The sequence below is a fragment of the Podarcis raffonei genome, chromosome Z (genome assembly GCF_027172205.1).
Source record: "Podarcis raffonei isolate rPodRaf1 chromosome Z, rPodRaf1.pri, whole genome shotgun sequence".
NCBI lineage: Eukaryota > Metazoa > Chordata > Lepidosauria > Squamata > Lacertidae > Podarcis > Podarcis raffonei.
In genome coordinates this window covers 46,931,183-46,954,195 of record NC_070621.1, presented here as the reverse complement: position 1 = coordinate 46,954,195, position 23,013 = coordinate 46,931,183, and the positions used below count along the sequence as shown (strand labels likewise).

Genomic DNA, 23,013 nt, shown 5'->3' with positions numbered 1-23,013 from the left:
CCTGCTCTTGAGCTTCCTTCCATGACAACAAAAAAATTGTCTAGGATGCCGATCAACCAACCACTACCTTGAATGTTTCTGTCCCGCCCCAGACCCTCACATCCTTTTATGGGGCATTTCTCAAGTATACAGGCCTGCCCTTGAGGTATACATTTAGCCAATCAGAGTGATTTTGCAGCTAAAAGGTTCCCTTTTTTGGAGAGCAGGGAGGAACTTGGAAGGCAACAGCCAAGGACAGGCTGGGTGGGTGAATATTTACTATCCCATCTTGCTAACCGTCTTTTATTGCACTGCTGTTTCCTCTTTCCTGCCAAGTTCTTTCCATTTTGCCTTTCCAAATGTTGCTGATTCAGGCTGCGACCCACAGATCCTCCTGTACAGCTGGAATGGGGAGGAGGGCTTATGAGTGTTTAAACTCGAATGTTGCTTACGCTGCTGCTATATGTGCTATTCTCCACCAAACTCCAATCTCATTGCCTTGTTTCCCCACTGCCATCTGAACTGCTGCATTTCCAAACATTACAGCTGCTGAAAGAGTTTACCTATGCCACATAGGTGGTGTCTGTTTGACCTCTGCATGCTGCAGTTCTATAGAATATGTGCTTGACCCTCTGATATGCCAGTGACACGGATCATGTGCAAAAACTACATAGCCTCCAACATTTCTTCGATGAAAATAGGGACATCCTACCGTACCTTCCAACATTTCTCTAATGAAAATAGGGGTGTCCCACCATACCCTGCAGGGCTTGCCGATCAGAAGGTCAGCAGTTCGAATCCCCGCGACAGGGTGAGCTCTCGTTGCTCAGTCCCTGCTCCTGCCAACCTAGCAGTTCGAAAGCACGTCAAAGTGCAAGTAGATAAATAGGTACCGCTCCAGCGGGAAGGTAAACGGCGTTTCTGTGCGCTGCTCTGGTTTGCCAGAAGCAGCTTAGTCCTGCTGGCCACATGACCCGGAAGCTATACGCCGGCTCCCTTGGCCAGTAAAGCGAGATGAGCGCCGCAACCCCAGAGTTGGTCACAACTGGACTTAATGGTCAGGGGTCCCTTTACCTTTACCATACCCTCCAGTATATTTATCTGATGCAAATAGGGACTTCCTAAGAAAAAGCAGGACATTCCGGGATCAAATCAGAAACCGGAGCGGTTTCTGTAAATCTGGGAGTGTCCCTGGAAAATGGAGACCCTTGGAGGTCTGATAGCACCCAGCGCCTACCTACCAGCCAGCAACAGCTCATCTTTTCATTCACGTTAATCATCCTACGCAGTTGCCCTGGGATGCAGAAGGAGATAAGCTGCAAAGCCAGGTGTTTTGCAAAAGAGCCTCGAGATTCTACTCAGTGACACAGCTGGTGAAAACAGGAAAACAGGATGTGTATTAAGAAAAATATATCTGATTACCCACCCTGATCCATTCCTTCCCTCAAGCTCCCTGCCTCTTGGATCCATTTCTGCAGCACTAGCCTCTGCAGGGAGAGGGCTGCTGTTAAATGGACCACAATCATTTTCTTTAAAAATGGGTTTGGGTACCCCTGACTGCAGCACCAGCCATGACCCTTGTGACTTTTCAAACCAGTAAGCCCCACTGAATACAGTGGGAAGTATGTCCAAACAAACATGCATAGGGTCTCATGTATTTAAGGGACACCCACCTATTGGAAAGTAGATTCCATTGAGTGGGATTGCTGTTGAGGATTGCACTGTTAAAATCACAATTGACTTGATTGCATCAATAACAACAACAACAACAAATTTTTATTTATACCCCACCCTTCCAAGTTCAAAAACTGGGCTCAGGGAGGTTAACAACAAATTTTAAACACTTAATTGTAAAAGCAGCATAAAATACAGTATAAAAACATGAATAACAATAAAATTCAAAGTTCAGAAATCAATTTAGGGTAAATCTATCTAATAAGCATTAGATAATACCCAGGGCTACCTGGCTGAATTTGTCCTACTTGGGCCAGTGAGGAGGCCAGGGGAGAATTAGCTGTGGGGTCTCAGAGCGGGTAATCTTTATAAAAGGGGAGGGGGAGGGAAGAGAAGGGAAATAAAAGATCAGGCTGAATTCAAATTAAAGGCCAGGCGGAATAGCTCCGTCTTACAGGCCCGATGGAAGGAGGTTAAATCCTGCAGGGCCCTGGTCTCATGGGACAGAGCATTCCACCAGGTTGGAGCCATCACTGAGAAGGCCCTGGCCCTGGTAGAGGATAGTCTGACTTCCTTAGGGCCCGGGACCTATAAACTATGGTTATTCATGGACCTTAAGGTCCTTTGCGGGGAGAGCAGGAGGCGGTCCCGTAAATACGAGGGCCCTAAGCCAAAGTCAGTCGCAAAAGTGTTTTCAGGGCTGCACAGAGAATCCAGGTGTCCCTCTGTGTGCACAAGGCCCTTTGGGTCATTGGAATCCCTTAGAGCTTTTGAGCCATATGGTTGCAAACATACCGGCAAGACAGAGCAGTGCAGTGAGATAATTTTAGACTTTGGACATAAGGAGGGCCTTATGGAGGGCTCCTTCTTGGATGGCAATGTGCATAACTCCAAAATGTGGCAAGCCACCAGCCCTGCTGCATGGAGGATACTTCCTGCTCATTCTGCAGAAGAGTGACCTCAATGACTCCGCTCGAAAGTCTTGCCCTGGTGGTGCCACGGCAAGGCATAGGCAGCTGCCTTTTACCAGGCCAGGAATTTGCCCATCACATCACTTGATACCACATCAAGACCTCCTGCATGCAAAGCGTCAGGTTCTGCCATAGAGCCACCAATTGGTATTGCTTTTCATTACACATGCAAATGGATCAGGCCATGCATTACATCCACAATCAATGCATGGTGATCTATGGAGGGATCTGTCTCTGCAATAGCTCAGCCAATACAGCATAAGACTCTACAGGGTCATGGTTTTGAGCCCTGTGTTGGGCATGGGGTTGGGGAGTGGATTAGATAACCCTCAGGATCCCTTCCAACCATTCTATGATTCTTTAAGGTGATTTCAGTAAATGTGCACAACTTCTCACAGTGTGCCATTCAAAGAGATAATAGTGTGGCTGTGTATTTTGTTGACTATTGCTTCTTACACGTTATGAAAATAAGTTAACAATATACATGGCGGGGGGGGGGAATCCTCTGCCATAGAGCAATAGTCCCTATCTGGAAAACACAAAGGACAACCTCCATGGAAAGATTTTGGTGCCTGGACAGATTCACATGGAGGTAAGCAGCCCTTCGGGTAACCTGGTCCATAGCCCTTAAAAGGGTAAAACCGGGGCTGGAAGCAATCAGTACAGATCAATAACTTATGAAGCTTCAAGACCAGAGGTCCACCTGCCTCAATATTGTCTCCACCAGCAGTGGGAACCTCCAGCCATGAGCCGCATTTGGTCCAGTAGGAGTCCCAATTTGCTCTGGGAGCCTGTTCTCCCATCTCTATCTGGGCCACACACAGCTAGGAACAGTGAATAAATCTTAATTCAGTTCATGTCTAAAGGTGAACCTACCTAAGTTGCACTTTCTGAAACGTAAACACAACCATGTGTACACGTTGCCGATAGTGGTGTAAAATGTGCTTCAGAATTTCGTGCATTTTTATTTCTTGCGTTTGTATTTTATTAAATACAAAAAATGCATTATACAGTGGTTACATACACTTGGGTTACATACGCTTCAGGTTACATACGCTTCAGGTTACAGACTCTGCTAACACAGAAATATTACCTCCTGTTAAGAACTTTGCTTCAGGATGACAACAGAAATCATGCTCCGGCGGCGCAGCAGCAGCAGGAGGCCCCATTAGCTAAAGTGGTGCTTCAGGTTAAGAACAGTTTCAGGTTAAGAACGGACCTCCAGAACGAATTAAGTACTTAACCTGAGATACCACTGTATTTTAACCCGCAAAAGTGTGTATATTAGGACAAAACCACAGTACAATGCTGGCAGATTTCAAAAGGACTTCAAAAGGATTTCTTACCATTACAAACAGATATGGAAATGTGGAGAACTGAACTCAAGAATGGAAGAAGGATAAATCGACAGAACCTGGATTTGACAAGATTTGCCCAACCCCTATACCTCGTCATCATATGCAACATCAGGTATGAGGGCTGGTAGAGAGGCGGCTGCAAAAGTACAGCCAGGAACTTTAAAGTGCACTCACACATGTCTAGCTGGGGCTAGTTCATAGAATAACAGAATTGTAGAGTGGAAAGGATCCCAAAGGTCCCATAGTCTAAATAACAGAATTGTAGAGTGGAAAGGATCCCAAAGGTCCCATAGTCTAAATAACAGAATTGTAGAGTGGAAAGGATCCCAAAGGTCCCATAATCTAAATAACAGAATTGTAGAGTGGAAAGGATCCCAAAGATCCCATAGTCTAAACCCCTGCAATGTAGGAATCCCAACTCAATTTCTGCTTTAAAATCTCCACTGAAGGAGAGTCTATCACCTTTTGTGGGTGTCTGTTCTACCAAGGGCTCTTACTGTCAGATAGTTCTTCCTGAATCTTTTGTAACTTTAATCCATTGGTTTGGGTCCTAGCCTCTGGAGCAGGAGAAAGCAAGCTTGCTCTACCTTCCATGTGACAGCCCTTGAGATATTTGAAGATGGCTATCCTTTCTCCTATCTGTCTCCTCTTTTCCAGGCTAAACATACCAATTTCCCCCAACTGCTCCTCATATAGCTTGATTTCCAGACTCTGGATCATCTTGGTCACCCTCTGCACATTTTCCAGCTTGTCAAGATTTCAGGTGTGGCCTGACAATGCAGAATAGAGCAGTATCTTGATCTGGATGCTATATTCATGCTGATGCAGCCTAGAACTGCATTAGCTTTTTTTGGTGCTGCATCACACTCTTGACTCATGTGAAGCTTTTGGTCTATTAAGATCCCCAGCTCCTTTTCACATGTACTGCTTACAAGCCAGGTGATCTGTGCAACTCGTTCTTCCTGCCTAACCAGTGCCAGATTACCAAATGGACAGAATAGACACTGGTCAATAAGCCCCATGTCTTTTAGGAGCCCCGTAACAATCAAATAATATTGATTTGATCTTGAAAGAAAATTACAATCAAGCTTTCTTAGTTCCATGTTATGCCAACAAGAAGGGGACCCCCGAGATTTCAACTGCCTAGGGGCCTCCACAGGGTTTAATCCAACACCTTACCTAAGTGCAGAACCTTACATTTGCCCCTACTGAAATCCTCCCAGAAGCCAATTTCCTTCCATAGCAGGGTTCACCGCTGTGTCCAATCAGTGGGTCTTGGGGAGGGATCAGTTGCATTTGGGATCACTCAGCCTAGTCAGTTAGAGGCAACAGAACTAGGAAAGCTGTCTCTGCCAGAGGCCCCAGAAAGCTACTGGTCAAGGAATTAATGTGACCAGTTATAAAGCAGATGCTTATGTCTCAAATTCTCATATCACCACCTTCCATGAAATCAATAGACAGAAATAGGCAAACCACTGTTCTCTCAGCTGCATTACTGCCCCCCTCCTTTCTGCAATTTGGAGATAACAACACCACCAGTAGCCTACTTTACAGAGCTATTGCAAAGTTTCATAACTCCTGTTATGAAAAGCATTTTTTTTTAATTCCAAGACACCTTAGTCACTCTGGTGGCTGATTCTGACAGCAGCTTTAACCCACTTGACAAAGCATTGGCTGCTTCTATGCAGTCTGGGGCTTGTTGTCTTAGTGTAGCAGGCCTGTTGTTGCTCCCATACTAGCAGAGTAACGCAACCACTGCATGCCAGGACCATGCCTATCATCATCAACTTTCTTTTTTTCTTGCAAATATTAAAGTTTGTTGGAAAGAACCAGGGGTTCAGATTTAAAGCAATGGCCACATCCTTGCAGCAGGGCATTGGAAAATATATAGGATCACTCCCAAATGGTACCTCTCCTACAAAGCCCGGAATAAACTTTCATGGTCTTACCTTTCCTACAGATCCTGGAAGAAGACGGTGAAGCAGTTTGCACAGAACGACCCCATCTTTCAGAGACGTTTTCAGGAACTGCACAGGGTCGTCAATAATCATTTTGGGAGAATTTAAAGCCCCCAGAGAAATCAGCCAGGTTACGATTTGCTCTTCTGGATTCATGGTTGAAGATTTAGTGTCTTCAGCTTTGCAGATCTTGCATGCAACGATGCCTAACCCACATCCGTGACTGTATCTTCCTGCTTCTACTGGAGTGAGCAGAGCAGCAGTAGAGGTTACAGTGCTTACTGCTCTGCACTTAAAGCCACAAACGGATTGATTGTGGGGGGTTGGGGGAGGTTACCAGAAACAGACTTTCCTCTGACTGGTGGAACAGGTTAGTGTGCATTTGCATAATGGTTTCTGGTCTTCTGTGATAACTTCAGAAGAAGTAGGAAGGGGAAGAGCTCTTGTGACGGATGTTTTGCTGTGAGTATAGAGGTGCCCTTATCCTGCATCTCTCAAATGTTTACTTTGTATGCCGCCTAACATAAAACAGAGACCTTGACTACTCTTGCAGCAGCCTGCAGAGGGGATCATGGGAGATGCCCTTGAGTATTCCCCTGTGCAAAAATAATAAAAAGCTCACCGGTAAGCAAGTTAAGTCCAGCCTCAGCCTTGCTGCTCTAGCTTTTTAAATGCAGGACTCTTTAAATGCAGGAATCAATTAAAAATGTGGTCCCCCACCTGCAGTCCTGAGGTGATACAGGGAAGTCTACCTCAGTCCCTGTCTCTTCATTCTCACTCTGTTCTGCACAGCAGATAGACCTGCACAGGAAATGTTAAAGAAGTGTTATAACTTTCAAGACAGCAGCCATCTTTTAAGAAACTATATTTAAGGCAGCTGTAATTCTGTTTAAGTTTGAAATAAAGTATGTTTTTTAGGCATCAGATCACAAAACACACAAAATTTGCATTTAAAGTCAAGATATCCGCTCCTGCTGTATACTCCCTAAAATTGTAATGTGTGGACACAGGAAACATCTATCGGACAGCTTTGGTTCAAACTCACTATTGACTGCACTTGAGGGCAAACTCAGCAGATATTCCTTTGCATAAGCCACCACACATGCAGGTTAGTGGTTTGTTCTTGAACTCCAGCTCCCATGACAGGTTACAGCTGCCAGCATGGCCAATCACTAGGGATGGAAGTTGTAGTCCAGCAACATTTGGAGGCCAAGAGATCCCTTACCCAGTGTGTAAAGAATGCATCCGCCTGTGTACATTCACACAATGCAAAAATGTGTGTACCTAATCCCAATTTAAAGGGAAACTCAGACCCAGACCAAATATGCTGGGCAAGGTAGAAAAATGAACAGATAATTGCTCTTTAGATCCACTCTGTTACCCTAAACCAGGGGTGGGAACCTCAGACCCAAGAACTTAATGTGGCCCTTCAGACCTATGCACCCCGAGACTCTCACCAGGCCTGTTCTCCAGTGTTTTATAGTAGAATGCATGGCTAAACAAAGCCTTGTCTCTTGTAGGCCTGGATGGAGATGTGTAGAAATGTCTACTTATGAATGACAGTCTTTACAAGCTAGAAAAGGGCACATAATTTATTGCTAGGACAATCCCAAAAATGTGGGCAATATGTGACTTATATTGCAAAACCTGTTTTTAGTGAAGTGTGATGGCATTGATGCAAAATTGTTATAAAGTGTTTAGACTTGGTCGACACCATTTTTTCCTAATGGTTTCTTCCTCTGCCTTTTAAGCAACACATTTCTCAGCTTAGCAGCAGCACGTCCTACTTTGTAATGCACATGGCACATCTAATGGTTGCTTACAGCTGTTTTTAAAACAGCAGCAGGCTCTGTCTTCCTTTCTTCAGTTACCCCCTCAAAAACAGCAAGCAGTTTACAATTCCACAATAGCAGTGCTGACCACATTAAACCTGGCTGGTCTCCACCGAAATTCAAGCATCAGTACTGTAGTTATTGCTAAGATTGTCTGGGTAGTCAATTTCTTGGGACTCTCCTCTGCTGCAGCACTATAGCTCAATTCTTGTCTAAGGACAGGCTGTAAATGTTGTGGAGCCACACTCATGTAAGCACTGAACCTCCAAGCTCCTCTCTACTTTTGCAACTGTAAGAAGGGGTTCAAAGCATGAGCTACAAAAGGCCTTCTCTTGCCCATCACTGGAGCTTTCTTCAGAAGTTAAGCTCAGTATGAGGGCTTAAAAATGTGTATGAAACCCCCCACACAGGGGCCTCGCCTCCTCCACCGAGCAAGATCTGATGCTCCCATGGGTGTCTAGCAGAATGTGCAATTACCAACATTCCAAATTCAGGAGAAGTTTAGAAGTCTCTTTCAGACCTCTTGGCTCATATAGGAAGGTTGAGGGTTGAATCAGCAGGGACTTATTGAGGTTAGTGCGCTCCCTAAATTTCCTCCATCCATTTGAGTTCGGCCTATGTGGCACTGTGCTTCATTCTGAAACTAGTACCCCCATTTAAAAGACAAGCAACTTTGAAACAAGTCTTAGAAAAAATGAACATTTTTATTCCAACAATGGATTTAATACAATTATCTTGATTAGTGGAACTTTAAAGTTGTCAGAATCTCCATTTTGGGGTTGGGACCTTTTTCTGGTTGACATGTCTGTTTGAACAAGGCAACTTCTTACATCTGTAACAGTAGCTCACTTGGAACCACAAGAAAGACACCCCAAGTTTTCTTCATTACCAATCTTCACACCTTTTTCAGAACCCTTTTCAAAACACATGCAATTTTGTGCTTCCTGAAAATGCTCTAGAGAATGCCCGAGGCATGTTTATTTCATTTGCCTTCTAGCTCTAAACATTAAATTTGCCAAGCTGTAAAAATTATCCTACATCTATCATAGATAACACTTCAGCTTGCCTCATACCAAAGACTCAAATACAATGTTACAAGCATTTAACTTGCAGGATTTGAGCCATTTTTACAAACTTTGTTTTTAAAATTTTCAATAAACAAAACATAACATACATGGTTGAAGACTCCTGGTTGAAATCCTGCAAAGTGAAAAGCAAGCAAGGCAGAGAGCTCTTTTTTGCATTGGGTTCAAGGCTCTCTGCCTTGCTTGGGATGGGGGTGTTGAAGCCCTCTTGGCATGCCAGCTCTGGAAACCCTGGGATGCTCATGTGTGTGGGAGTTCCACAGGCTAGAGAGTAAGTGTTTTTGCGTATATATGGAACCCCTGGAACCAAACTCCTGCAGAAGATGTGATCATATAGTATTGTGCTGCCAGAGTAGCACATTACATGCCAACAACTTTTGCTACACAGTATTTGTAAGAGGACACAAACAATCTGTATCCAGCTGTTTCTGACATTTAGGCCTCTTCCTCTTCTCTTCTATGAGCATCCAATGCTCACAGCAATGACTGACACTGGCATTTAAGATCTGACTTCCCTCTGAAACGTCTTCATTAAACACTGTAGACATATTTAAGCTGCTCAGCAGCTGCATTCTCCATGGGCATCCATTCCTCAAATGTCAGCCACAATTAACCTTGTACCTAAGATGAAAAGAGTAACATTAGCTGTGTCTCAAAAGGAAGTTATCAGAAAATTATGATATGCTCAGGGACAGTCGTGAATAGGTATGCTTTGATGCAGATAACAAACTCAAAATACAGACTGTATAAACTACTATGGTCTACAACTCAACACTTTTATCAAGTGTTATTTTACAGTCAGAAGCGGGCACATGATCCTTAAGGGAGAGGCTTCTTCTAATACAGCACAGCCAAACCCAAACACATTAGATACTCAAGGATCCTTATTAGGTGCAATGTGACTGCTCACTGCTAATGTTTGTTTTTTGCAACTGTTTAGCTATGGCAGGCATAGGCAAACTTGGCCCTCCGGATGTTTTGGGACTACAACTCCCCTCATCCCTAACAGGACCAGTGGTCAGGGACGAGGGGAGTTGTAGTCCCAAAACACCTAGAGGGCAGAGTTTGCCTGTGCCTGAGCTATGGCATCTGCCCACTACCTTTCCTTTTGGGTGGGGTAGGGGAGAGAGAGAGAGAACTGAAGTGTTGTTGTTTTTTTCAATTCCGGCAAGCTTCCCTAGATGGATGACTATGTCTTTGCCACGGACGTCTTGCTATTTTTCTGCTGTTTTTATTTTATTTCATCCATCAGCTTGGGACGTATGTGGAAGGTGAAAAATAGTAATACTCCCAAGACTACTGAACAGCATGTCTGAAATCCTGGTCAAACCTTTTAATCAGTTTTCATCAGAGATTAAAGTCTACAGCTTTCTATGCCACCATTATGGGCATTCCAGGTATCAGGGCAACAAGTGAACTGAACCCTGACAGCATGTTTAACTCATTTACACTGGTATTGAAGTCACCATTCCTAGCAGAGCCTCTCCAAAGCTTGCACTCGTATCAGTGGCATCTGCATATTCTTTTCCCGAAATGCCATTCGCAGCTTCCCTTAAAGAAATCTAGTTTATTCTCTCTTCTTCCTTCAAAAATTGCAAAGGCTAGATTCCAAAACAGGGTGGTTATTTATTTACCCAAATTGAGCAGCCAAGAACTCACCACAAACTTCACTGAAGGTATCAGCAATTTAAGTTGTACACTCTTATCTGCCCATCTTTAATTTGCAAAAAGTATGCAGTGTTCCTAACATTGCATTCATCCACAGCTTACCTGTTGTACTATCAGAGTAGAAATCCATGTTGTCCACCAGCACTGCCATGCACCAGGTCACATCTTAAAAACAGCAGTCATCCTGCAACAATTAAAACAGGCATGAAAAATTATTCTAGCACAAAGTGCCCAAGCCCCTAACCACCCCCAGAAACACAGCAAGAACCCCTGCGTTTGCCAATTAACCTGCTTCAAGCGCTAATGCTTTAAGTTTGAGAGGTGGAAGGTTCACTGGATTGGAATGAACTGGAATGGCTTATGGATTCTCATTTCCTTTCCAATGGTGCTTTTCATGGTAAATCCATAACTTGACTGGCACATGTTTTGAGGATTATAGCAGAACTTTAGTTGGAGGTCTTCAAGTCTTACTACATTTCAAGAGCATCTTTTGGACTTCCTGGCTGCACCTGGGTCATGACAACTTGCCACAGGTTCTGCTATTTGTATCAAAACTGCCCACCCGACTTAGTACAAAGAAGTCAGGCATCCAACTAAACATCAGGCTCGTATTAACGGCTTGTCTGAAATTCCCCAAGCTGGTATAGATTTTGGCTATTTAAGCCAATTTCTGATTTGTTAGCATTTTAATTTCCTAGTATAGTATAGTACAAGCAGTTGTTGTTTTTTAAGTTCTTCATCGAAACATAGTGGGCAAAAAATAACCCCTCCCAACCCTTTAAAGAAATGTTTGTCTACAGTGAGTTGCTTTCTTAGTGTTGCTTTCAAAAGCTTTGTGCCATAACACAGTTTCATCTAAGATAAGGTTATGTTGAATTTGTAAGGCTTCGCCTAAGGCTATTCAGCAGTTTTTCCATTGGGTGCTGCTTTAAAATTTAAAAGCTTCCATTGCCATGATGTACAGCATGTCCTACCGTATTTAAGGACAGTAGTTCTGGTTTCAGTTTGACTAGACTGAAAAACTAGTTTGCTTTGCTTACCATCTTTGCTGTTTCACACGCATTTGATGCTTTAAATCTGTTGTGGAATGCTGAAAGTTGAAACTTGTTTATATGAAGCCATAAGCCTTTCAGAAGTTGGAGAGAAAGACTTCTTTGCTTATCTTATTTTCTCCATTTTGCCTTTGGAGTCAAAGATGTTCCTTTAAAAATGAGACACTACAGGATTGCAAAAATTTGAAACAGTAAGAGCAAGTACCGTTTTGCAGCTTCTTTGATGGAACTGGCCAAACCTCTTACTTACAGATCTGTAGCTTGCTTACTACAGGTTAATATGTTATTTTGGGGGGTGATGTTCTTGCAAATTCCCAAATGAAATATGTAGAAAGGAACAACGTACATTCAGCATTATCCGTATGTCGTTTTGATTTAATGACTGAATGGTATCCTGAATTTTTACACAAGACTGAAGAAATTTTCTATTTTGGAGCATTGTGTGCATTTCAGCATGGAGAGGATGTTTTAACATTTTAGTTTGGCACACATCCCACCACCCTCCAAAAGCTAAAATGGGTTTGCTAGAAAGAAGGCACACGTTTGCATGTGTAGAACGATCCATGGCCATTTTAGATGGCTGCACGTTGTACGGGAAGCCTTATGGTTGCCGGTTTCATGGATGAGGTGAGAGCGTTGCATTTCAGGGTTAACCTTTACTTTAAAAAGTTACAACACTAGTACACAGGCTAAAAATGTCATACATTAACATCTGCTTTCTGAGACAAATATTAACAATTTTGAAATGAAATTAAAACAAGTTTACTTTCTCCTCACAAAAAAACATTAAGTAATGGAGGGGAACTTAACAAGCAACAATAAAAAAGATAAAAACATATGTTTCAGTAGTCCTCTGGAGTAAGGAAAGAATTTCCACATTTCATTTGTTGGAGGAAAAAACTGATTTGGTCCAGCACTTTAAAAGGTTTCAGTATCTGCTTCGGCCTCCGCCTCTATCAGAGCGGCTCCCTCCACGGCCGCCACCTCTGGGTGCTCCGCGGCTGGAGCTGCTGTAAGAATCACGTGGAGGAGCATAACCCCTTTCCATAGAAGGGGGGAGGCCTCGGTCTTGTCTTCCCACACGATCCCGGCCACTTGAGTAGACATCACTTCTGCTGCTTGAGTAACTTTCTCGACTTCCACCATACCCATCTCGGGTGCTCCCATAATCGTCATAGCGACTGCTTCCACCATAAGATGGAGGGGGCCCTCGTGCAGGTGGAGCACTACGTGAGTTACCTGCAGGTTCAATGGTCAGGTAATAGGACAACACTATAAATCATATCACCACAACTTTACATCTGAGTTTAAAAGAATTTGTATCAATGGTGTCTGTTACTCTTTTGTATTAACTGAAAGTTTTAATATAATCTCACATGTTGGGACATTTGGCAGGGGAGTATTGGATAGTGAACGAAATAAAGGCTGTTTGAAGACGATGATATTTCTCAAGGCAGCTCTTTTTGGGATTATTCCAGAACAGCTTGTATTTTTACAGCAGAAATTCCACCATTTTTTTTCCAGTGATAGATGCAATTCAGAACAGTTGAACTTTTGCTTCGTTAGTTTATGGGAACTGTAATTCAATCATTTTGTTAAAAATGAAGTACCGGTGTATTTTCACTGCAGTGGACAAGCCCAGAATGTCAATTCCCCACTTAAGTAGATGCAGTCTATTAAGTCAAGAGTGAGGCCTACTGAATCCCTTAAGACCTTCAAAATAAGCACTTACCATAACTCTCATAGGAATCTCTGTATGAGCCCCCACTTGGGTGATCAGAGTAGTCCCGGTCACGCCCTCCATAGCCATCACGATCACTGTAAGAGGAATAACTGCTGGGGTTTAGTACAGGCCACCGCTAGGTGAGTTTTGCACAGAGTAAGGTAGCCCTTTCACTTATACCCTGTTCTTCCTCAAAAGAATCTTAGATTTGGTTCCCAAGTAGTCTCCCATCCAAGTGGTTTTGAGATGACCCACCCTTTAGTCCCAATACGCTGCCTGATTCAGTCTAAGTACACATAACTAAAATAATCAAAGATCTATCTATCCTTGCCTCAGTTACCCTCCCCACTATTTCCTTTGTGTCTACATAAGTCGCTTGGGGTAAGAACTAGCCAAAGCTGTTCTTTGCAGATCATCATGAATATCAGGGGTGGTAGTCAGAAGATAGATCTGGATCTATTAGATCAGAAAAGATTTGTGATTCCCAATTATAGCAGCAAAATGTAGAAAGCTTGTGGCAACCATTAATGGATCTGTGCGTAGAACATGAGCGCTGTTCAGTTGAACTCCTGGGCTCAAAATTCTTTAATTCCAAGTACATCATTTACACTAGGTTCCTGTTAATAGATTCCTAGGTTTTAGTTTCAAATAAAGTATATTCCAAAAGCCTGAAATCTGCCCCATCCCTGATAAACATAGATGGTACTCTAGAAAATAATGACATATAGCTTCCCATAGACCTACATTATTCACCTTCACATGGCTCGCTAGTGGCTTTAGAACTGCGTAAAGAAAGCCAACAGTTGTTCATGTGAGGTATGGAGATTTGGTTTCTCTTCTGTAACGTAAGAGGGATATATATGTTCTTGTAGCACCTTAAATATAAACAGATTTATTATGGCATAAGCTTCCATGGACCACATTCCACTTCAACTGACACATGAAGTACTATCCTTAGTTGCAAGTAGGTATGGTAAGACTTCAAAAGTGTCTGATGAAAAGGACTGTAGTCCACCAAAACTTCTGGCATAATGAAGCTGCTCAAGGTGCCACAAGACACTTGTTATATTATTGTGCTTATTGTTTGAATCAAGTAGAAAGAGGCACACTGCAAACTGAAACATAAGCTTGACTAACTTGTTGAATGAAATAGTAAAAGATTTGTTTGAGAATACACAAAAGTGAACGTTAAGTACCTGTAACCTCTTGAGGGATACTCATCACGTGAACGGGAATGACCATAGTCACGGTAGGCATAATCTCTTGGAGGTGGAGTATATTCCTTTGTGTCTCTGGAACTTGCCAATTGAACAATGAGCTTGACTAGCTTGTTAATGGAATATGAGAGATTTGTTCAACAACACACAAAATCGAACATTAGCTACCTGTAGCCTCTTGAGGGGTACTCATCACGTGAACTGGAGTGACCATAATCACGGTAGGCATAATCTCTTGGCGGTGGGGCATAATCTCTTGTGTCTCTGGAGCTTGGATAGTCCCGACTTGAATAGCTATGGAAATGAAAACTAAAGTATTTTTTCCGGTAGTGAAGTGCAGGAGCTCCTCATAACAGCTCACAGCCATACGCTCAAGCAAAGTCCTAATGCAGCAGCACACACCCTACCACAAAGTGGAGGAGACGTAGTGTAACATCTAATTAGACTTGGCTGACAAGTCATAGAATACTGAACTTCAAAAGGTGGTGTAGCCACTAGCATCTTAAACTTAGGTTGCAGAAACCTGAGTTAACATCTCTGATTAGCATTTAGCTTTAATTAAGAAATACAACCAATTCTACAATTACTTGCTACAATATAAATGGCTAGCATTAAGTACAAATTCAATTAAAATAGCCGGCCACTTTGATTCTCCTCTTTCTTCCTTTATGCAGATAACAAATTGTTCATAAACAGTAAACACCGAAAGCCTCATTATCTCATTGATTTGCCAGAACAAATCAATTGTCTGGTTGTCCTGACAGATGGGACACGCCCAGTCCAAAAAATGTCCCAGAGATGTGCTCCCCTTACACCCTTTCCATTAAATCACTGCTTCTGCAATCAAAATGCATTAAGTTCAATAATTAAGTTCCTTGATCTGAAAAATATCCAACAGGGTTTGATTTTTACCTGTCTTTAGTACTGTAACCATCATCTCTTGGAGACAAATAGACATCTCTTCGTGATGGCAGTGGTTCTCTGCGTGGCGGTCCTCCATAACTGTCTCTACCGCGTGAAAGGGGTGCTTAAGTAATCAAGCAGAAAATGAAATATTTTTGAAATAAAGCCTTCTGAAAACAAGGTATTAGTAAAGAAAGTTGTTCCCACCATGAGATAAGACCACACCATACTGGATCAAACTTTTCTGTGGTGGTTTAAGTTCAATACCTCTATCAGCAAGACGAAGAGATAGCAAAGTCCTACATTATACTGAAAGTAAAGTTGCTTTCAGTTCTTGTAAACAGAGGCCTGGTCAAACTAAGCATACATCGACAAGGGCTGACTAGTGAGTATTTAGCCCATATTCTACAATTCAAGAATCCTTTTCAAATGTGTTGCATACGACCCACACGTGGAGATATGCTGAACACCGCAGTCATCCAGCATAACTAAGGAGTGTCAATTCACACCTCTTAATCCAGCAAGGGGTATCTGCCCTAACACAGAGACACTAGCGGGGACTTGCTCCCAACATAGCACTGCTGGAGGGTCCTGGAAGCAGCACAACTACCTTGCTATTTCTGAGTGCCAGTAAAACTCAGCACAGTTGTAAAAGCCTTTCTCCAACCACCACAAATTTGTGGATCCATGCAATGGACAATAAAAAAATACTTTATTACATTTACATGCTGTTTGGCATCAAAGTGATAAAAAAATTACCTCTGCCTCCCATTCCACTACTGCTACGAACAGGTCCAGAAGGAGCAGGTCTTTTAGGTGGTGGGCCACCGCTACGTGGGGGTGGACCCCTTTTCATTGGCAGAGGGCCTCTAGAAGAACCTAAAAGAGCAGCAATTTGTCAGCTAGATAACAGAAACAGGATTCCTCAGACAGATCTGCCTCACTGGGAGCACAATGCACTACTGTAGCAGTACCCATGATACACACAGAATATTCCTGCACTGTCCCTTCCCAGAGAGAGAATGTCATTTGGAACAGAACTGATTCTCAGCAGCTATTTCCAATAATTTGAACTACTATGATTTTATTGTTCTATTTTAATGAACTTGTTGTTTATTTATTTGCTGCTGTGTTTGTTATTACAGGGATTGCAATACTTGTTTTTTAATGTTACTATGAATTTTGTGACCCCCTTTGAGCTCAACATTTGTTGTGGGAAAAGTAGAAGACAAATATCAATCAAATCAAACCTTCGATTCTAAAATTTGGAGTTCAACAAAGCAAGACCATGGATTACAAAAGATTCAAATTGCTATTTACTGTTTAATCTCAAAACAGCAAATAATGCAGGACAGCTATAAACAGCAAAAATTGCTGCCAATAGCTTATACGCAAATACTAAGAAACTCACCTTTGTTTAAAACATTAAAAAAACCAACTGTGTGGAGCAGTACAAACTGTTTCAACATCAAAAAACATCAAAACACTGATTGAAGAACAACATCAAAATATCGATTGAATAACTTTTGTCTAAGCTTGCAAAATTTCAGTTAAGGCATATCACCAATTTGCTTAACATGAGATTAACCCCTGGACCAATTTCCAAAATACACCTCAATGTTTTAAGCAAGCCTACAAGTTCGCTCGCTTCATCTCTATACCTGAGTACATCAAACACAAGAACAGCATTCATCCTGTGAAATAGCAGCACGGCAATCTTTTTCCAAACTTCCAAAAAGGGTAAAATAACCACCAGAAATTCATCATTTGTATTGTGCCTAGAGCTGGGTGATATATTGGTAAATTGTCTGAAGCGGTATCTGTTTCAGACATTTTGAGGGGCTTCTTGCCCCTCAGCCAAGCAGTTTAAGGCAATATGGGGCCTTACTTAACTGCAGGGCATTGAATATGTATCCAGGCTGTTTATTCCTCTCCTAAGGTGGAGAAAAGCAGCAGCTGAGATATATCATGATGTTTGGAATGTATCAGCATATCACGATATTTAGCTGCTGATATACAGTGGTACCTCGGGTTACAGATGCTTCAGGTTACACACTCCGCTAACCCAGAAATAGTGCTTCAGGTTAAGAACTTTGCTTCAGGATAAGAACAAAAATCATGCTCTGGAGGCGCCGCAGCAGCAGGAGGCTCCATTAGCTTACCTGTTCAGGTTAAGAACAGTTTCAGGTTAAGAACGGACCTCTGGAACGAATTAAGTACTTAACCCAAGGTACCACTGTATAAGAATGATGAAAACCAGGTATTGCACAGTCCTAATTGTGTCTTGATTTTGAGAGGAAGCTGTAAACCAGCATTCTCTATGCAGTGGCTTGTATGCTGCACAATTACACATGGGAAAACACACATACCCAAATAACTCCCTCTTGAAGGAGGACCCCGTGTTCCACTTCCACCTCTTCCGCCTCTAAAACCTCTTGGAGGACCTCTGCTCCTTGGAGGGGGAGGGGGCCCACGTCTACCGGTTTCAAAGGATGGCTTGGTAGCTTGTTCAACTTTAATTGATCTTCCGTCTAAAGACTGAACAAAGGAATCTAACTCAGCATTAACTGCAAATGCTTTTTGTAGGACAGAGTGCCTCAGTTCTTATCCCTGCTCTGGTTTCTCGCAAATACATTTGGTTTGGTATTATGCAGTTAAAAAACCTAATTTAAAAAATGAATATATTGTTTTAACTACATTTTGTAGACCACTCAAGTATTTAACCAACCAAGGTCAACTTAAAAATTGAACACCCATATTCTACGGCTACATGCTTTCAGTATGTCAATCTTATTTGTTTACTTACAATTCTTCTAGATCTTTAGTTTTCAAGTGTATTCAAACCAATTTTCAGAAGCAAAGGTTTTGCCATGATGTGCATGTTATTAAAAAGTAACAGTCTCTACAGGTATTTTCTAGAAATAACTGATTGAGCCATCACAATCAAAAAACAATGCTGTATTATTTCGGCAGTTCTTGAGATATCCAGTTTCGTTCTTAATTTAAGAGTAGCCCATAGAATGCCCGTACTAGCATTCTTGAAGAAAATATGCCATCAGGCTTTATTTGTCTTAAAGCTAACCCTTAACATCCTTAAACAAATTCCCTTAGCATCCCTAAATGCTATTACCCAAGCATTCACTCCATTATAACACATCACTGAACTTGTCTCATTAACTGAATAAAAGCAACTCTGTCAACCAATCAATCCAATCACCCTCAGCTTGACACTCTGCAATTAACACATTAGTTACTACCTTTCCATTCATATCTCTGGCAGCATCCTTGGCATCTGCTGGACTCTCGAAGGTAACAAAAGCAAACCCTCTTGATTTGTTGGTTTCACGGTCTTTCATAAGGAGAACTGAAGAAAGACAAAAGTGTTATTCCACTTTCATCATAGAATGATGTATCCCAAATTGTACACAAGCCTGCTCAGAACTTCTTAGAGGACGTATAAGCTCTATCACTTCAACTGATCAAAGCTGTTAAGTTCATCAAAGCAGACCTTTAACTTAATATTATGCCCTAAAAAGGCTGTGTGCTTACCCTCTACTATATGGCCATATTTGCCAAAGACAGATTCAAGAGCCTTCTCATTAGTCTCTGTGTTCAGCCCACCAATGAACAGCTTGCCAGGACGATCTGCTTCAACCATTTTGACACAGTTTGGGATCTGGAACAACACACATTCAGCTTGAAACAGGGGAGAAGCTTGTGTCCTTTGGAAATATTTGACAAAACAACAGGATAATTCCTCAGACAGCAATATGCAGATATTGAAAAATCTGATTAGGGCTTGATGGCTCTTATCAGCTTGTCCATGCCCTTAGTTGCTAAACAGAAATGGCAGCATCCTTTCTGTGGTGACCAAGGCCTTGCTCTAATTGAGAACAAATATTGACACTACAAACACAGTGCCCCAAAATCCAGAACAATGGCCCTTTAATTACTACCTGCAAGCAAAAGCTCTAATGCAAGAAACTGTTACAATTTTTAAAAAAGAAAAGCAAACCTAATTTAAGATAAGGAAACATTCACAGGGGAAGAAAATACAACAGCTCCCCTATGGTTTTTTAAAACTGAAAAAGGTTGAAAATGCACCACAGGAGCTGTCTCCCACAGGGATATTTATTTATTTATTTTGCTTTTTGAAAACTTTATTGAAATTGATTAATAACAAAACATTCTTTTGTATGGTATGTCCAAATATACTAATAAAAATCTATTCAAACTTATACAATTCCTTTCACCATACATTCTTATTCATATACATAAGACTTCCCCCATCACTTCCCACTGTATTTACCATTTCTTTTTTCTGTTGTACTAATAGTTGTTACTTTTTTCTTTTTATGTTATCTTATACTTCCTTACATCTTTTCGTATCCATTTGCATTATTTTTTGGTATATTACACAGAAATATCCCACAGGGATATTTAAGTAGTCTCTCCACCTGAATTTTTTTTCCCATTAAAAGGAAGGCGGGGAAACTCCTTAGCCCTTTTATTGAGACAAGGAATACATTCAGAATTCTATCGAACTGTTCACTAAACAATAATATAAACAAGTAACTTCTGAATATATTAGACCACCACTATGTAGGCTTTGCAATGTTTCTATACTCCACCATCACAACATTATTGGCTAAAGGCTCAGTGAGGAACTTTCAGGATTTAAAAAAAACTCTCTTCAACAAGGTCCAACACAGTAAGCTGATTGGTACATCCAGCTCAGTATTGTCTGCTCTCCAGGGTTTCAGGGGTCTTTGCCAGTCCTGCCTAGAGATGCTGGGACAGGACCCGAGACCTCCTGCTCCCCCAATCAGCTACAGCCCTTCCCCCAAACTTGCACATGAGGCTTTTGCTCTCCCCTCCTCCATCCTACACCTTTGAAAATTTATTTTTAGACTCTTAAGCCCAAGGACAGCGGCTGCCATCAGAGATTTATGCTTTTATAATAGTGATTTTATAAGCCGCTCTCAGAGCCTTTCTTGGCTACAATAGAGAGGGGGGAGGGAAACTCGGAAATTAAAGAAAAGCATGCAACTGAATATACCCAAAATGACAAAAGGCCACATTCAGGTAACCCTGCGGCCGCGCATGCGCGACGCTGAGACCGCCAAGAATAGGGGAGGGGGTGAAAGCGCATTCCATTAAGACGCAAGAAAAGAACGAGTCGCGCCTGCGCAGTCGCGGTTTCCAGCGCCCACCCGGCGCCCTCGCGCGCGATGCGCACTTCGGAGAAAGGGGAGGGGGCCACAAAGGAGGGGCTGAAGGCGATCGCAAAATGGCGGCTTTGGCGACCCTCCCTCCCTCCCAGCCCAGCCCAGCCCAGCCCCCCTTCCCCTCCCCCTCCGGCTCACTTTTCCCTCAGGGCTGGCCCAAGGCGGTAATCGGCCCCCGCCCGCCCCTCCCCCACGGTTTAAAATGGCGCCTCCGTATGAATGAGAGGAACGGGCGTTGAGAGGGCGTGCGCGTGTGCGGAATTAAAAAGGAATAAACGGGAATCGCAGAAGGCGAATCTCCCCCCACCCTCACTGCCGCCGGTGTAAGTAATCGGTGTGTGTAGGAGGTGGATAGTAAAGCGCGGGCGATTCGAAAGGCGTGCGCGCGTGCGCTTCTCTCTCGCCCCCCCCGCGCGAGCTTACCTCCAAACCGCCAGTAGATCAGCAACGACGCACTGAGAAGGAACAAAGGAGCCGAGGGCCTTTATATATCTGACGTCAGCACGTTCGTCTCGAGGCCAGAAAGCCCGGATGTAGGAGTGAAAAGAAGGGGGCGGGGCAAGCAGGGACACACCAGGCAAGAGAGGCGTGGCCTTTTCAGATAGGAGGAGGGCCGTTTGCTCTGGCGAACAGTTGGTGGGTGGGTGTGTTGCAGCTTGCTCTGTAGAACTGTTGGGGTGTGTGCAAAAGAAAGAAAGAAAGGAAGGAAGGAAGGAAGGAAGGAAGGAAGGAAGGAAGGAAGGAAGGAAGGAAGGAAGGAAGGAAGGAAGGCAGGCAGGCAGGCAGGCAGGCAGGCAGGCAGGCAGGCAGGCAGGCAGGCTCAATCAGCACAAGAGAAGCCCTGATCAGAGAGGGGAGTTAATAAATGAACCTCTCAGTGTTGCGTATTTCTATGCTAACAAAGATCTTTTACTTCTGTATCGCTGTAATACCACTAAAGAACGTAGCTGAGGAATGCAACTGTGGACTCTATCAAATGTATTGCCCTTTTGTATCTTTCTAAAAGATGTTTTCTTACACTAGGAGATGTAACTAGAATAGAAAAATGTAACTGGAAGAATGTAGCCAAAAGATTTTCTATTCTGTCTCACTTTCCATTGCCGTATACTTGATCTGTCAATATTCTGCCGTTCACAAACTGTCAAAATACCTTCAAGCACCACAGCGCCACCTACTGGGTCTACAAATGACATCGTGAATACAAACAAAATGCAACATAAAATCAGTTTAATTAATAAAAGTATGCAGAGCGGAACTTCACATCAGCACCGATAATCATGCAGAAACAGGACTTCACATGTGCACACCCCTTGGACTTATGCCCAGGTCTACAAACGGACTACAATTTCCTTGACTATGACACTGTAGACTGCGGGGGCAAGTCAAACATGGATTGAATGGGGGAATTTGACTTCTGTCAGCTTGAGTTACGAGCCTTGCTCAGACACTCACTGACACCCCAGCTCCAAGGAACTCAATACTGGGAACTTTTTATATGAGACAGACATTACATCCGCCTGGGTACTGCTATTTTTACCCTGGATAATCAACAAAATCCCCTGCGATGTACGAACGGTAGCTACTTCCTTTACAGCCAAGGGGAAGTTACCAAGCACCCAAACTGGACAGAGGTGGACAATGGGGGAGCTGTTTATATCTACACAGATTCCAACCACCCCACAGAGAACTTAATTTTGGGGTTCCAATGCCTTTGAATGGACTCTCAGCCCCAGAAAACCCACCTACAAGGACTTTTCCTATGGCAATTTTGTTGCCTCTGGGACACTGGAGTAACCAACGACTGGGAAGGGCCAGAATACCTGGAAGGCTGGCTTCACTCTGCAGGGGCTGCACAAAACCCCGAGTGGACCACACCGGGCCTCAGAGGTGCAGGGGGTTGCCAAGGACATGAGACTTCTGAAAACCAATCACCCTCTGCATCCCCTAGGCACTGCACCGAGGCATTTTGGCCCAACCCCTTTGTACCCAGAGCAAGATCTTCTTTGCTCCTGGGACCAGGAGGAAATATTCAAATGTGGAGCAAGGTGGCCAGAGAAGCTCCCTACCCCAACTGCTGGATCTCCGCACACACACCAAGTCACCAGAGGCAAGGCCTGCTCTTGGTAGCAGTGGCTGTGACCTTGGACCAATACTCCACAGGGGACATCACTTCCTGGAACCTGACAGCCCTGAACCTTACCCATCAATACCTGTACTTGATGGGACCCACAAAAGGACCCCTCGGCCACCTCTTCACAGGGGAAGGAACCCCTGTTGGGAAAAGCACCTATGACATAAACCTTGAGATCTTGATCACAGGGCAAGTGACTGTCTCTAACATCACTCAGTCTAGGACTTACCCAGA

At 43.1% G+C, this 23,013-nt stretch overlaps 2 protein-coding genes and 1 non-coding gene across 13 annotated transcripts in view; all 3 read right to left on the bottom strand.

The window, feature by feature from the left end:
- The window catches only part of ARHGEF6 (Rac/Cdc42 guanine nucleotide exchange factor 6), a 73,925-nt gene extending 67,733 nt beyond the window's left edge, over positions 1-6,192 (bottom strand). For 2 of the 4 annotated variants that reach the window (XM_053373247.1, XM_053373248.1), the window contains exon 1: positions 5,932-6,190. In XM_053373247.1, the coding sequence (XP_053229222.1) occupies positions 5,932-6,096 (165 nt within the window). In that variant the 5' untranslated portion in view covers positions 6,097-6,190. Of the gene's footprint in view, positions 1-5,931 lie in introns of all 4 variants that reach the window. The other 2 variants (XM_053373246.1, XM_053373245.1) reach the window with 2 other exon arrangements.
- Positions 6,193-8,459: 2,267 nt separating this feature from the next.
- On the bottom strand, positions 8,460-21,190 carry RBMX (RNA binding motif protein X-linked). Of its 8 annotated transcripts, none has more exons than XM_053373423.1 (12): positions 21,072-21,190; positions 18,970-19,096; positions 18,678-18,784; positions 17,790-17,958; positions 16,180-16,299; positions 15,430-15,544; positions 14,686-14,811; positions 14,497-14,598; positions 13,310-13,410; positions 11,566-12,816; positions 10,628-10,709; positions 8,460-9,478 (listed from the first exon to the last, which is right to left on the bottom strand). In XM_053373423.1, the coding sequence occupies exons 2-10, from the start codon at positions 19,076-19,078 to the stop codon at positions 12,506-12,508; spliced, it is 1,260 nt and encodes a 419-aa protein (XP_053229398.1). In that variant the 5' UTR covers positions 19,079-19,096; positions 21,072-21,190; the 3' UTR covers positions 8,460-9,478; positions 10,628-10,709; positions 11,566-12,505. The 8 variants fall into 8 exon arrangements, with proteins under 8 accessions (XP_053229398.1, XP_053229401.1, XP_053229399.1 ...); XM_053373426.1 differs by having other exon boundaries at positions 13,310-13,395; XM_053373424.1 differs by having other exon boundaries at positions 14,497-14,592.
- Positions 18,852-18,924, bottom strand: LOC128407055 (small nucleolar RNA SNORD61). Its single transcript, XR_008328703.1, has one exon. It is a non-coding gene; the product is annotated as a small nucleolar RNA SNORD61 (small nucleolar RNA).
- Positions 21,191-23,013: the final 1,823 nt, after the last annotated feature.

What these genes read in the sequence shown, in the direction of transcription:
- RBMX (XM_053373423.1), bottom strand. Translation starts at nt 19,078, where the DNA reads ATGGTTGAAGCAGATCGTCCTGGCAAGCTGTTCATTGGTGGGCTGAAC. An exon ending in CCAGAGATATGAATGGAAAG is followed by an intron (nt 17,959 to 18,677) that starts GTAGTAACTAAT and finishes TCCTTTGTTCAG; the next exon opens with TCTTTAGACGGAAGATCAAT. An exon ending in AGATTCCTATGAGAGTTATG is followed by an intron (nt 12,817 to 13,309) that starts GTAAGTGCTTAT and finishes TTGAACCTGCAG; the next exon opens with GTAACTCACGTAGTGCTCCA.